Raw genomic sequence first — 15,963 nt, forward strand, 5'->3', positions numbered from 1 at the left:
TTGGTGATGCCATCCAACCATCTCATCTTCTGTTGTCCCCTTCTCCTCCTGCCTTCAATCTTTCCCAGTATCAGGGTCTTTTCAAATGAGTCAGTTCTTTGCATCACGTGGCCAAAGTATTGGAGTATCAGCTTTAGCATCCGTCCTTCCAATGGATATTCAGGACCGATTTCCTTTAGGATGGACTGGTTGGATCTCCTTGCAGTCCAAGGGACTCTCAAGAGTCTTCTCCAACACCACAGCTCAAAAGCATCAATTCTTCGGTGCTCAACTTTCTTTAGAGTCCAACTCTCACATTCATACATGACTACTGGAAAAACCAAAGCTTTGACTAGACAGATCTTTGTTGACAAAGTAATGTTTCTGCTTTTTAATATGCTGTCTAGCTTGGTCATAACTTTTCTTCCAAGGAGAAAGTGTCTTTTAATTTCATGGCTGCAGTCACCATCTGCAGTGATTTTGGAGCCCGAAAAAGTAAAGTCTGTCACTGTTTCCATTGTTTCTCTATTTGCCATGACATGATGGGACCAGATGCCATGATTAGTTTTCTGAACGTTGAGTTTTAAGCCACCTTTTTCACTCTCCTCTTTCACTTTCATCAAGAGGCTCTTTAGTTCTTCTTCGCTTTCTGCCATAAGGGTGGTATCATCTGCATATCTGAGGTTATTGATATTTCTCCCAGCAATCTTGATTCCAGTTTGTGCTTCATCTAGCCCAGCGTTTCTCATGAAGTACTCTGCATATAGGTTAAATAAGCAGGATGACAATATACAGCCTTGATGTACTCCTTTCCTGATTTGGGACCAGTCTGTTGTTCCATGTCCAGTTCTAACTGTTGCTTCCTGACCTGCGTATAGGTTTCTTAGGAGGTGGGTAAGGTGGTCTGTATTCTTGTCTCTTGAAGAATTTTCCACAGTTTGTTGTGATCCACACAGTCAAAGGCTTTGGCATAATCAATAAAGCAGAAGTAGATGTTTTCCCGGAACTCTCTTGCTTTTTTCAATGATCCAACAGTTGTTGGCAATTTGATCTCTGGCTCCTCTGGCTTTTCTAAATCCAGCTTGAACATTTGGAAGTTCATGCTTCACATAATGTTGAAGCCTGGCTTGGAGAATTTTGAGCACTACTTTGCTAGGGTAATGAACCCGGTGAACGTGTCCGCTCTTCTTGGTCTGTCCGCGGCCCCTCGCCTGTCTTTCCCCCTGCCCGTTGGGGAGGGTGAGGAAGGCAGGGGTTGGGCGCCCTTTGGCCTAAGGCCTTTGTCCTTAGGTCTCCTGTCCCCCGCCTTGGGGCGTCAGTGGGCCGTTGGTCTTCTGACACAGCAGATGCTCTCGCTTCGCCTTCTCCGCGGGTGCCCCGCGAGCGGGCCCTCCCCGCGGTGGGGAGGGCTGTGCCACTGCCGCGCTGCGCACGCCACGTGGGTGTGTGAGCGTGCCTCATTTGACCCTCGATGGTGCCCCTGGAGCGCTCCAGGTCGTCCCTCTGGTGCCTGAGGCCGAGCAGTGGTGTTGTTTCCCTTAATCCGGTGTCCCCCTTGGGTCCCTGCCGCAATGGTGTGTGTGACCCATGAGTGGCTCTCTTTAGGGGGGTGGGTAGAGACGGTAGGAGAGGTGTGCCTGTTCCCCTCGTCATGGAGGCTGACGGATGAGGCCTTGCAGGGGGCGGGACGCAGGCTCTGCTCCGGCCCTGACCGCGCACACGCTCCTGTGTGGTCGTCCGCTTACCTGTGCCGCAGACCCCTCCCGCCCAGCTGAGGACTGGCAGCTCCTGGAACGCCTCCATGGGCCCGAAGGAGAGACGATCTGGGTGAGGGACGGCACGCCCTCGGTGAGAAAGCCTTCTCTAGCGATCCGAGAGGGACAGCCGCTACCCCTCCCGAGTGCGCAGTGGCCACCGCCAGAGCACGTGGGCAGAACCCCCTCCCCACCCACCCCTCCTCTCTGTTGGGGGTGGGTGCGCCGGCCCCTCGGTGGGGCCGTGTGCCGCTCCTTGCCTTTTTTTTTTCCTGAAACTTCCCTGGTGGCTTAGATGGTAAAATGTCTGCCTACAAGGCGGGAGACCCGGGTCAGGAAGATCCACTGCAGAAGGAAATGGCAACCCACTCTAGTACTCTTGCCTGGAAAATCCCATGGATGGAGGAGTCTCCTAGGCTACAGTCCATGGGGTCGCTGAGGGTCGGACACGACTGAGTGACTTCACTTTCACTTTCTTGCTAGCGTTTGAGATGAGTGCAATTGTGCGGTAGTTTGAGCGTTCTTTGGCATTGCCTTTCTTTGGGATTGGAATGAAAACTGCTCTTTTCCTGTCCTGTGGCCACTGCTGAGCTTTCCATATTTGCTGGCATATTGACTGCAGCACTTTCACAGCATCATCTTTTAGGTTTTGAAATAGCTCAACTGGAATTCCATCACCTCCACTAGCTTTATTTGTAGTGATGCTTAGTGATCACACCATCATGGTTATCTGGGTCATGAAGATCTTTTTTGTATAGTTCTGTGTATTCTTGCCACCTCTTCTTAATATCTTCTGCTTCTATTAGGTCCATACCATTTCTGTCCTTTATTGTGCCCATCTTTGCATGAAATGTTCCCTTGGTATCTCTAATTGTCTTGAAGAGATCTTTAGTCTTTCCCATTCTATTATTTTCCTCTATTTCTTTGCCCTGATCACTGAGGAAGGCTTTCTTATCTCTCCATTCTTTGGAACTCTGCATTCAAATGGGTATATCTTTCCTTTTCTCCTTTGCCTTTTGCTTCTCTTCTTTTCTCTGCTATTTGTAAGGCCTCCTTGGGCAACCATTTTGCCACTTTGCATTTCTTTTTCACTGCCTCCTGTACAATGTCACGAACTTCCGTCCATAATTCTTCAGGCTATCTGTCTATCAGATCTAATCCCTTGAATCTATTGGTCACTTCCACTGTATAATCATAAGGGATTTGATTTAGGTCATACCTGAATGGAGAAGGAAATGGCAACCCACTCCACTGTTCTTGCCTGGAGAATCCCAGGGATGGGGAGCCTGGTGGGCTGCCATCTATGGGGTCCCACAGAATCAGTCATGACTGAAGCGACTTGGCAGTAGCAGCAGCATACCTGAATGGTCTAGTGGTTTTCCCTACTTTTTTCAATTTAACTCTGAATTTGGTAATAAGGAGTTCATGATCTGAGCCACAGTCAGCTCCAGGTCTTGTTTTTGCTGACTGTATAGAGCTTCTCCACCTTTGGCTGATCTTGTCTGGATTCTATGCAAATTTTAGGATCTTTGTTATATAAAATGATCTTTTATGGTTCTAAAAATTTTAGGATTGCTTGTTATATTTCTGTGAAAATGCCGTTGGAATTTTGATAGAGATTGCATCGAATCCTTAGATTGCTTTGGGTAATATGGACATTTTCACAATATTAATTCTTCCAATTGGTCGGCATGGAATATCTTTCCATTTATTTGTGTCTTCTTCAACTTCTTTCATTAATATCTTATAATTTTCAATGTACAGATATTTCACTTTCATAGTTAAGTGTACTTAATTTATTCTTTTTGACACAATTATTAATAGGGTTATTTTCATAATTTATTTTTCTGATAGTTCATTCTTAGTGTATAAAAAACTATAGACTTCTGTACATTAATTTTATACCTGCAACTGAATTTGTTCTAATTTTTTTTGGTGGCGTCTTTAGAGGGTGTGTATATATATATGTATATCTATATATATACACACACATATACACACATTCATTTATTTACATATACATATATATTGGAGAAGGCAATGGCACCCCACTCCAGTACTCTTGCCTGGAAAATCCCAGGGATGGAGGAGCCTCGTAGGCTGCAGTCCATGGGGTCGCTAAGAGTCGGACACGACTGGGCGACTTCACTTTCACTTTTCACTTTCATGTATTGGAGAAGGAAATGGCAACGCACTCCAGTATTCTTGCCTGGAGAATCCCAGGGACGGGGAGCCTGTTGGGCTTCTGTCTATGGGGTCGCACAGACAGAAACGACTGAAGCGACTTAGCAGCAGCAGCAGTATATATATATATATATATATATATATATATATATAGTCTATATATAAGAATCATATTATCCACAACAGTTACAATTTACTTCTTCTTTCCAGTTTGGATGCCTTTTATTTCTTTTTTCTAACTAGCTACTCTGGCTAGGACTTCCAGTCAATACTATGTTGAATGAAATTAGGAAGAGTGGGCATCTTTGTTTTGATCTTAAAAGATTTCAGTTTTTCATCATTGAATATGCAGTTAGCTATAGGCTAGTCATACCACCTTTATTATGTTGGGGTATATTTCATCTATACTCATTGAGAATTTTTTTTTTCTGTAAATGGATGTTAAATTTTGTCAAAAGTTTTTTGTATCTATTGAAAAGATCATGATTTTTGTCCTTCATTTTGTTAAGGTGGTATATCACACTGACTGATTTGAGTATGTTGAACTATCTTTGCATTCCTAGAATAAATCCTGCTTAACCATGGTATATAATCTTTTTAATATATTATTGAATTCAGTTTGTTAATATTTTGCTGAGGATTTTTGCATCCATGTTCATTAGGAATATAGGTCTATAATTTTCTTTTTTGTGGTATTCTTGTCTTGTTTTGGTGTCAAAGTAATTCTGATCTCATAAAATAAGATTGGAAGTGTTCCCTCCTGTTCAGATTTTTGGAGAAGTTAGGTATTAAATAGGGAAGGATATGTAATAAATATTTTTTGAACGCTTGGTAGATTTCACCAGTGAAATCATCTGGTCCTGGACTTTTGTTAAGTTTTTTTGTTTGTTTGTTTTAACTGATTCAATTAATCTGATTCAATCTCCTTACTAGTAACAGCCTGTTTAGATTTTCTGTTTCTTCATGATTTAGTCTTAGAAGATTGTATGTTTCTAGGAATTTGTCCATATTTTCTAGGTTGTTCAATTTGTTGACATATAATTATTCATAGTAGTATTTTATGATCATTTGTACTTCTTTGGTATTAGTTTTAACTCTTATTTTTTTCTAATTTTACTCATTTGAATCCTCTTTTTTACTTAGTTTAAAGTTTTATCAATTTTGTTTATTTTTCAAAGAGTCAACTCTTTTATTGATATTTTCAATTGCTTTTTCAGTCTCTATTTTATTTTTTATTAAACTTTTTATTTTGTATTGGAGTATAGCCAGTTAATAATGTTGTGATAGTTTCAGGTGGACGGCAAAGGGACTCAGTCATACTCAGCCATGTTCATATTACCCCCCACATTTTATGTTTTAATGTCACATTTTATGTCTTTTCTGTGTATCCTTTAGATAATCATTGTAGTTATAGTTTTTCAACCACTTTTGTTAAAAATATTTTTAAAATTGAGGTATATTTGATGTAAAATATTATGTAAGTTTTAGGTATATAACAGAGTGGTTCAGAATTTTTAAAGATTATACTCCATTTATAGTTTCAAAATATTCACTACAGCTTATTTATGGAGAAGGAAATGGCAACCCAGTCCAGTATTCTTTCCTAGAAAATCCCATGGTTAGAGGAGTCTCACAGGTTGGAGTCCATGGGGTCACAGAAGAGCTGGACACAACTTAGCAACTAAATAGAATAGTTTATTTTATACCTAACAGTTTGTACCTCCTAATCTCCTACTCCTTTTCCCCTTCCCATCCTCCCTCTCCCTACTGGTAACCACTGGTTTGTTCTCTATAGCAGTGAGTCTGTTTCTGTTTTGTTATATTCAACAGTTTGCTTTATTTTTTAGATTCTACATATAAGTGAAATCATATAGTATTTGTTTTTCTCTGTCTGACATTTCACTTAGCACAATACTCTCCAAGTCCATTCATATTGTTGCAAATGGCAAAATTTTATTATTTTTTATGGCTAAATAGTATTTCATTATGTATGTATATATTATATATATATACATAGTATACATAGTATACACACACACATCACATCTTCTTTATCCATTCATCTGTTGGTGCATACTTATGTTGCTTCCATATCCTGCCAATTGTACACAATGCTGCTATGAACATTGGGGTGCATGTATCTTTTTGAATTAGTGTTTTTTTTTTTTTTTCAGATAAATAATCAGAAATGGTATTGCTGGGTCATATGGTTAAGTTCTAGTTTAGTTTTTTGAGAAACTGTACTGTTTTCCACTGTGGCTGCATGCACCAATTTACGTTTCCACTACCAGTGTGTGGAAGTTCCCTTTTCTCTATATCTTTGCCAACATTTGTTATGTGTGTGTGTGTGTGTGTGTGTGTTTAACTGATAGCCATTCTGACAGACATCTGTTTCCTTCCTGAGGTTAGGGGTGTTTTCAGCCATTACTTCTTCAAATAAGTTTTCTGTGCCCTTCTCTCTCTCTTCTCCTGAGACATCTACAATCCAAATGTTACTCCATTTGATGCTGCCCCCTAGGTCCCTTAAGCTGTCTTCACTTTTTAAATTCTTTTCGCTGCTCTGTTTTGGTGAATTCCACTACCCTGTCTTCCAGATCATCGATTCTTTCTTTGCTTCATCTAGTCTGCTGTTGAACCTCTTCAGTGTATTCTTCAGTTTAGCTATTATATTCTTCAGCTCTAAGGCTTCTGTTTGGTACTTTTCTATCTTTTTGCTGTACTGAAATGTTTGATACATTTTCTGTCTTTTTGCTGAACTTCTTGCTGTGTTTATTCATTCTTTTCAGTGTTTTATGACCATGACTTTTAGGGCTTTACAGATAAATTATATATCTTGTTTCATTAAGTTTAAAACATTTTTATTGGCATATAGTTGACTTACAATGTTGTGTTAGTTTCAGGTGTACAGCAAAGTGATTCAGTTATACATATATCTACTTTTATTTTTTTTTTAGATTCTTTTCCCATATAGGCTTCATTATGGTTTTTTTTTTTTTTCCCCTGGGGTTTTATTGTTATTTCATTTGGAACATTTCTCTGTCTCTGAGTTGGTTTCTATGTACCAGGTAAAACAGCTATCTCACCCAGTATTGAAGGAGTGGCATTGTGTAAGAGAAGAAACTTATCATTTTACCTTGCCCTACCCCTTGGCTGTCTCTCAAGCCTTCTGAGTATCTAAGCAGTCAAAGTTTTTAATAGGCCCCAGTTGTTGAGGTGCCAAGAACTCTCTGTCTTATTTTTTTTGTCAGACTGTGGAACCCAGAACATAATCCACCCTGTGCTGGTCTTCAGAGCCAAGCATGCCAGGGGCATCCACTGTGTGGTCTGCACCTACCCACCAGCTTTGGTGGAGCCCTGGGAGTGGCTTGGGGGTCAGGGTACTTGATTAGCAGGCTTTAGTAGGACCAAAGGATCAGTGTATGGGCAGGGTGCAGTGAGCAGCAAGCGGTGCTAGTAATGGAGGGGAGAATGCAAAAATGGTTCTGGCTAGTGCCTCCATCTCCAGCGACAGTCCCAACAAGTTCCTGCACCTCTGGCAGATGCTCTAAGACTAGTAAATGAAACTCCTTCACATATGGTCTAGGCACTTCACACACTGCTGCCTTTGTACTGGATTCCAGGGCAAATGAGTCTGTGCACGAGCTCTTTAAGAGCAGAATCCCCATTCCCTACAAGCCTAATATTCTCTTAGATGAAAGCCCTGTTGCTTTTCAAAGTCAGACATTTTGGAGGCTGGTCTCTCCAGAGCAGGTCCCAAGGGTTGGGGAGCCTGATGTGGGGCACAAACCCTTCACTTTTCAGGAAAAAGTGCTCTGTTCATGAGATCCCTCCCACATGTGTGTTGCTCTGCCAAGGATGGGGTTTGGGGAAAGATAATGCCTTTGCTTCTCCTACCTGTCTCAATGCAGCCCCTTTATTCTTTGTTGTGGCAGGCTTTTCAGCTCATTTTCAGGTCCTTCCCAGAGAGAGTTGCTCCATATGTAGCTGTGGATTTGTTGTGCACATGGGAGGAAGTAAGTTCAGGATGTTCCTACACTGCCTTCTCCTACCACCCATCAAGTCATATTTTTGATAGACCTCTCAAAAAAACTCTTACTCTTCTGTGTCCAAGTTAATGATAATTAAATAAGAGACATTTGGCTCTTTGATAGTAAATCCCAAATTGGGTAATAAAACAAAACAATGACAAATTTATCATTAAACATGGACTTATTGAAATTTCATGTTTCTTTCTTAGGTGAAAAAAAAATCTACCTGGGGAAAATATCTGAAATGGAATCTATATGTGAACCCAGAGTAGGCAAAATAACACATCCTTGGGTAAGACAGAAATTTCCATTTAATCACATCACCCTCTCAGGTAAAGCTATAATGATTCTAATGATTAGTTGTTAGTAAGAAATGAATGTTATTCAAGCTGTTTTCCAGTTTCTTCTCAGCAAAGTTACTGTTTTGTATAAGGATCAATATCTTCATCATTAGCTCTGAGTGTGCTTGAATAGTTGAAAACACAGATTTTTTTTGTTTGGTATTTGAGCAATGTTTGCTGAATTTGTCTCATCATAGGATTCATTTGGGACTCATGTAAAAAAATATATATATATAGATTCCCTGCCTCAAAAGATTTTGATTCAGTAAGTCTGGGCTGGTGTCCAAAAATCCATATCTTTAAGAAACCTTCTAGGCATGTCTTATAATTATATACAGTTGAGAAACCCAATGCCAAAAAATTCCTCTTGGCACAAGACTCATTTTGAACTGGGAAAGCACACATGTTAGATGTTCTTGCCATCTCCTTGATGAGTCAGCTTGTAGTGAGAGCCCTTTGGATGGTCTCTGCTGGTGTGAGAGTCTGCTTTCATGCACTCAAAATCTTTCACTTGTGTCTGGAGTGTTCCCACCAGTTTTAATATCTCATTTGAATGTATTTGATACATAATCTGAAAATCACTGCTCTTGAGTTCTGAGATAAAAGTTTGTTTAACCTTTCTGAGCAGGAATCCAAATTATGGTTATAAGTAGGGGCTCCTGCTTCGGAGAAGGCAATGGCACGCCGCTCCAATACTCTTGCCTGGAAAATCCCATGGATGGAGGAGCCTGGTAGGCTGCAGTCCATGGGGTTGCTGAGGGTCAGACACGACTGAGCGGCTTCACTTTCACTTTTCACTTTCATGCATTGGAGAAGGAAATGGCAACCCACTCCAGTGTTCTTGCCTGGAAAATCCTAGGGACAGGGGAGCCTGGTAGGTTGCCGTCTATGGGGCTGCACAGAGTTGGATACGACTGAAGCGGCTTAGCAGTAGCAGCAGCAGGGGCTTCTGCTTAGGTGTCATGGAGACTAAGGTTTGAATGTTGGTTCCTACAGCTGAGTGACCAGTCATTTAACCTCCATCAGCTTCTGTTTGCTTGTCTATAAAATATGAATATAGGTATCATAGCTAATGTTTGCCATATTTGAAGTTCTTTGCATAAATTATCTTCCTTTATTTTTAAAACAGTACTATGAGATAATCATACTTTTCTGTTGTTCCTCACTATATAGCTGAGAAAACTAAGACACAGGAATGTAAATAACTTGCTCAAGGTCTCACACCTAGGAGATGGCCAGCTAATTATTTACTTAAAAGATTATGGGAAGAAATAGTTATAAATCTTTATAGCTATCTATCTTTGTATCTTTCTTTAATTTTTTTTTCACCTGAGTAGTTTATTTATTTATTATACATATTTCAATGCCATTCTCCCAAATCATCCCACCCTCTCCCTCTCCCACAGGGTCCAAAAGACTGTTCTATACATCAGTGTCTCTTTTGCTGTCTCATATACAGGAGGGACAACTAGTATTACCAGTATTTGAGTTTGGCTAATGGAATAAATTTAATGAGTAAAATATCGTTAAAAAGTATAGTATAGTATAAAACTATATACTTTTATAAGCATACTTTTATATGTATATACTCTTATACATATAAAAGTATAAAAACATACACTTTTATACATATAAAAAGTATAGTATACTTCAAGGATAGGGAAGCCTGGTGTGCTGCAGTCTGTGGGGTTGCAGACTTGGACATGACTGAGCGACTGAACAATAACAATAGATACTTCAAGAGTGCCCATAGTTACACTAGAATGTTATCAGAAAGCCAAGCAAACGTTGTTTATTTTATTGTCAGAAAAAAGTCAGCAGTAATAAGAGCTCCCTCTCTGAAAAAGCAAGTGCTCAATGGTTAGACTATAAGTCGTGTCTTGAACAGAATGCCTCTCACTTCTATTTTGTAAAATGTTCTCTAATATCATTATATTGCTTTGAGAATAACAAAAATGTGGGCTGCAAGACAATCGTTGCATCCAGAGGAAAAGATTCTTTCACATGTCGTGTTGGCTACCTGGGCACCAGCCTATTTCTTTAGTTCCTGCTTGAAGTAAATCTGATCAAAACTGCTAAGGAAAAGCCAAGGTGTCTCAGTAGTATGAATCACCCTACAATAGCAGAACAACCTGTTCAAGAAACAAGATCTCACTTACTTTGAATCTCCACAGTCCTCCAATATCTTCAGTCCTCTCAAAGCAAGTGGGTTCGAGTCCCTCATCCACACAGCACTTGAGAGAGGCCAGGCCGCTGACCCCAGCTCCAATCACTGCCACCTTCTTTGCCATCGTATCCTGTCAAGGAGTTGATCAATTAATGCTGCTTCACTGAGGCAACAGGTAAGACCGTCCTTATTGTGTAGACAGTAACTGGCTTTAAATGCTGTAGCAGCATTCAAATAAGCAGCACTATTTGAATAAATATGCTATTTATTTGAATAAAATGCTATTTATTTGAATAAAATGCCTCACCAATCAAATCCCAGTCTCCTCTTCCCCTTGAAAGAAGCCAAGTTGTGTCACGTCTTGGTTTAACGTTTAAAAGCAACCTATTTAACAAAGCCAACCGATTCAAAAACATAGTACCAGGGATATGAGCCAGTCTTCAGTTAAGTTCCTTTTTTTGAAATTTTATTTTGAAACAATTTTATTCAGTGTGTCTTTTTTCTTTTTGCATGAGAGACTACCTCTTCCCCCTTAATAAAGACATGCTGCTGCTGCTGCTAAGTCGCTTCAGTCCTGTCCGACTCTGTGCGACCCCATAGATGGCAGCCCACCAGGCTCCCCCGTCCCTGGGATTCTCCAGGCAAGAACCCTGGAGTGGGTTGCCATTTCCTTCTCCAGGGGATTTTCCCAACCTAGGAATCGAACCCAGTTCTCCCGCATTGCAGGCAGATTCTTAACCACAACTGAGGTATCAGGGAAGTCCAAGACATAATGGTACTGCACACTTTAAATAAAGTGCAGTATAATATAAACCTGACATTGGGAAGGAAAAGAATTTGTGTGACACGTTATTTGGAGGGTCTGGAAATGAACCTGCAGTCTTTCTCACCTGTGCCTGTACTGTCAAACAGTGAACACAGTTTTCAAGAGACTGAGAATAAGCTAGACTTCAGTACTTCAGTGCCGAGGAGTCCCAACATTCAGAGTCCCCAAAGCGAGCAGAAGGCTTTCCTTGTGCAAGGATGACTAGACCCGTCATCTTCCAAGTACTGTCATTACTGCCCTAGAGTAGAGGGTTCTCCTTCTTCTCCAGAATGTGCCACAACGTTGGCCGACGAGTCCTTAAGGGTTCGTCAAGCCATAATCAAGAGGGAAGGAAAGGTGCTGGGTGAGATTACGCAGCACGGGCGGGAGCGCGGGAACCGGAGCCCTCTGATAAACGCTCCCCCTCCTCGCCCTGTTACGGAGAATGTGAGCGAGAACCGGCTTCCAGCTCAAACAGGAGACGTAGCTCCCGCGCGGCTACGCTGGGCCCGCTCCCCGCTTCCTCTTCAGTTAAGTTCTTCAGAGTACCGAACTTTTGTTTTTGAGTCTCTTTCCCCAGCTATCATCCTTACCTCTGTTTTTGTCTTTGAGTGCGCTGACAGTAGTTTTCTGTGTAGATTGTGTGCTGGGAGGTAATCAGAAGCGTTTTAAGAGTCAGAGGAACCTGTGGGCAATGGGAGGAGCTTGCAGTCCTCCGCCTCCTCCTCTGGCATTCTCCCAGCTGAAACTTCAAAGTCTTTGTCAGGAGTCCTGAAATGAAGCAAGAGGCTTATATCCTGAGATCCAAGGTAAAGGTTACAGTAACAGCATCGTACAGGTGCCCATGTATCATACAGAGAGTTTAAAAATCCTCTTTATTGATATAATGGATATAACCAATGCTCATTAACAAGTTAGCAAATATGCTCATAAAAAGAAACCCAAATTATTCCTTTATCCACCATAACATTTTTGTTTATCTTTCATATCTATATATGTAGATAATACATACACATAAACAAAAATGGAATCGCACTCTACATATAATTTCCAACTTGATTTTTCACTCTACAATATAGCAATACCTTTATATCTATAGCAGCATTTTTTTATAAAACACTGAACATGTGTATTTATTTTTTTTAAATAATAACTCCAAAATACACTTTAACAACAACCATTAATTGGATAATGTAATATAGAAGCACATAAAATGTTTAAAAATGGCACAGGTTTAGCAAAGTGGATGAATAGAAAAGGAAATACCAAAACCCAATATAACAATACTAAAATAAATTCAGTAGATTTCCATAGGTCATACATATACATTAGAGGACATAATGCAAAAAAATCATATTTATTCAAAACATTCCAAAATAATATTAGTCATAATAAGAACAGTGCAAAAGAACTAAATTTTGAAGCGAAAAACAAAGGAGAAAAGGAAAGATATAAGCATCTGACTGCAGAGTTCCAAAGAATAGCAAGAAGAGATAAAAAAAGCCTTCCTCAGCGATCAATGCAAAGAAATAGAGGAAAATAACAGAATAGGAAAGACTAGAGATCTCTTCAAGAAAATTAGAGATACCAAGGGAACATTTCATGCAAAGATGGGCTCAATAAAGGACAGAAATGGTATGGACCTAACAGAAGCAGAAGATATTAAGAAGAGGTGGCAAGAATACACAGAAGAACTGTACAAAAAAGATCTTCACGACCCAGATAAGCACAATGGTGTCATCACTCATCTAGAACCAGACATCCTGGAATGTGAAGTCAAGTGGGCCTTAGGAAGCATCACTATGAACAAAGCTAGTGGAGGTGATGGAATTCCAGTTGAGCTATTCCAAATCCTGAAAGATGATGCTGTGAAAGTGCTGCACTCAATATGCCAGCAAATTTGGAAAACTCAGCAGTGGCCACAGGACTGGAAAAGGTCAGTTTTCATTCCAATCCCAAAGAAAGGCAATGCCAAAGAATGCTCAAACTACTGCACAATTGCACTCATCTCACATGCTAGTAAAGTAATGCTCAGAATTCTCCAAGCCAGGCTTCAGCAATACATGAAGTGTGAACTGCCAGTTGTTCAAGCTGGTTTTAGAAAAGGCAGAGGAACCAGAGACCAAATTGCCAACATCCACTGGATCATCGAAAAAGCAAGAGAGTTCCAGAAAAACATCTATTTCTGCTTTATTGACTATGCCAAAGCCATTAACTGTGTGGATCACAATAAACTGTGGAAAATTCTTCAAGAGATGGGAATACCAGACCACCTGACCTGCCTCTTGAGAAACCTATATGCAGGTCAGGAAGCAACAGTTAGAACTGGACATGGAACAACAGACTGGTTCCAAATAGAAAGAGGAGTACGTCAAGGCTGTATATTGTCACCCTGCTTATTTAACTTAGATGCAGAGTACATCATGAGAAACACTGGGCTGGAAGAAGCACAAGCTGGAATCAAGATTGCCGGGAGAAATATCAATAACCTCAGATATGCAGATGACACCACCCTTATGACAGAAGGTGAAGAGGAACTAAAAAGCCTCTTGATGAAGGTGAAAGAGGAGAATGAAAAAGTTGGCTTAAAGGTCAACATTCAGAAAATGAAGATCATGGCATCTGGTCCCATCACTTCATGGGAAATAGATGGGGAAACAGTGGAAACAGTGTCAGACTTTTTTTGGGGGGGGGTCCAAATTCACTGCAGCCATGATGGTGACTGCAGCCATTAAATTAAAAGACGCTTACTCCTTGGAAGGAAAGTTATGACCAACCTAGAAAGCATATTGAAAAGCAGAGACATTACTTTGCCAACAAAGGTTTGTCTAGCCAAGGCTATGGTTTTTCCAGTAGTCATGTATGGATGTGAGAGTTGGACTGTGAGGAAGGCTGAGCACCGAAGAATTGATGGTTTTGAACTGTGGTGTTGGAGAAGACTCTTGAGAGTCCCTTCGACTGCAAGGAGATCCAACCAGTCCATCCTAAAGGAGATTTCTGGGTGTTCTTTGGAAGGAATGATGCTAAAGCTGAAACTCCAGTACTTTGGCTACCTCATGCGAAGAGTTGACTCATTGGAAAAGACTCTGTTGCTGGGAGGGATTGGGGGCAGGAGGAGAAAGGGACTACAGAGGATGAGATGGCTGGATGGCATCACTGACTCGATGGACGTGAGTCTGAGTGAACTCCAGGAAATGGTGATGGACAGGGAGGCCTGGCGTGCTGTGATTCATGGGGTCGCAAAGAGTTGGACACGACTGAGTGACTGAACTGAACAGAGAGAATTCATACTTATGAATGAGAAGGCCATATAAGGAGGTCAACTTTTTGTCAAAATTAACCTACAAATTTCACACAGTCTCAAATAAACTCAGAGCAGTGCTTTTATTTTTATTTATTTTTAAAAATTTATTTATTTATTTTAATTGGAGGCTAATTACTTTACAATATTGTAGTGGTTTTTCCCATACATTGACATGAATCAACCACAGATGTACATGTGTCTCCATCCTGAACCCCCCTCCCACCTCCCTCCCCATCCCATCCCTCAGGGTTGTCCCAGTTATAGCAGCATTTTTAAAATGGCTGCATGAATTCCATTTTGTTGATGGATTAATTTTCCATCTAACAAATACCCATTTCTATATCTGACATATCACCATGCCTGGACAAATGATCTCATGGAATTTACATTCTTTTAAAAATTTTTTAAAACACACACACACACACACACACACACACGCACACGAGCATCCCTGGTGGCTCAGATGGTAAAGAATCTGCCCGCAATGCAGAGGCCTGGGTTCAATCCCTCAGTTGGGAAGATCCCCTGGAGAAGGGAATGGCTACCCACTCCAGTACTCTTGGCTGGAGAATTCCATGGATAGAGGAGCCTGGCAGGCTATAGTCCATGGGGTCACAGAGTCGGACATGACTGAGTGGCTAACACACATATATTCTGGAGTTTACATTCTTATTTTGGCCTGGCTTTCTTAGACTTGATGACTTCTGGATCCTAACTTACCTGTTCCTAGATTCCTTACCCTCCCCAAAGCTATATAGCATCATATGTCTCTGCTTGGGTATCTGTTCGCTTGGATGAATCTAGTAGGACCTCTAATATCTTCCTGTCCATTGCTGTCTTTTTGCCTTGATATAGAACTGGATAACTTACCTTTGCTTACAATCTCAATTACTAGCACTACCGTTAATTAGGAAGACTAAATCAAGAGGCTGTAGAGCCTTTGTGTACCTTGCTGTGCTCAGTTGTGTCTGATTCTTTGTGATCCCCAAGAGCCCTCCACCGTCCCCTGTCCACGGAATTTTCCAGGCAAGAATACTAGAGTGGGTTGCCATTTCCTATTCCATAGTATACCTTGGATATAGTCTAAATGATGAAGGACTTTGTTCTCTAGCCAACAAGACCAGTGGATCCACCTAATAAGACCAGTGGACCTAAGGATACTGAAATTTTTTTAATGCAGATTCATTCAACAAACACTTGTTGAACACCTCCTAGGTGTCAGACACTTCTTAAGTGCTGTACACACAGCAATGAACAAAAGAGGCAACACCTCTTTTCTTTATAGAGCTTGCCTTCTAGTGGAGGGAGCCAGACAAGCAATCAATAAAACAATAAACAAGTAGAGTTGCTGATGATGGGTGCCATGGAGAAAAATTAAACAGAGAAATAAACTCTTGGAGT

At 40.8% G+C, this 15,963-nt stretch overlaps 1 protein-coding gene across 2 annotated transcripts in view; it reads right to left on the reverse strand.

Moving 5' to 3' along the window:
- Positions 1-12,010, reverse strand: part of FMO2 (flavin containing dimethylaniline monoxygenase 2) — a 44,340-nt gene extending 32,330 nt beyond the window's left edge. The window contains exons 1-2 of one of the 2 annotated variants that reach the window (XM_070385309.1): positions 11,852-12,010; positions 10,446-10,583 (exon numbers count right to left, since the gene is read on the reverse strand). In XM_070385309.1, the coding sequence (XP_070241410.1) occupies positions 10,446-10,577 (132 nt within the window). In that variant the 5' untranslated portion in view covers positions 10,578-10,583; positions 11,852-12,010. Of the gene's footprint in view, positions 1-7,811; positions 7,902-10,445; positions 10,584-11,851 lie in introns of those variants that run through there. The other variant, XM_070385310.1, reaches the window with a different exon arrangement.
- Between the last annotated feature and the right edge of the window lie 3,953 nt (positions 12,011-15,963).

This window comes from Bos mutus, chromosome 16 (assembly GCF_027580195.1).
Source record: "Bos mutus isolate GX-2022 chromosome 16, NWIPB_WYAK_1.1, whole genome shotgun sequence".
Taxonomy (NCBI): domain Eukaryota; kingdom Metazoa; phylum Chordata; class Mammalia; order Artiodactyla; family Bovidae; genus Bos; species Bos mutus.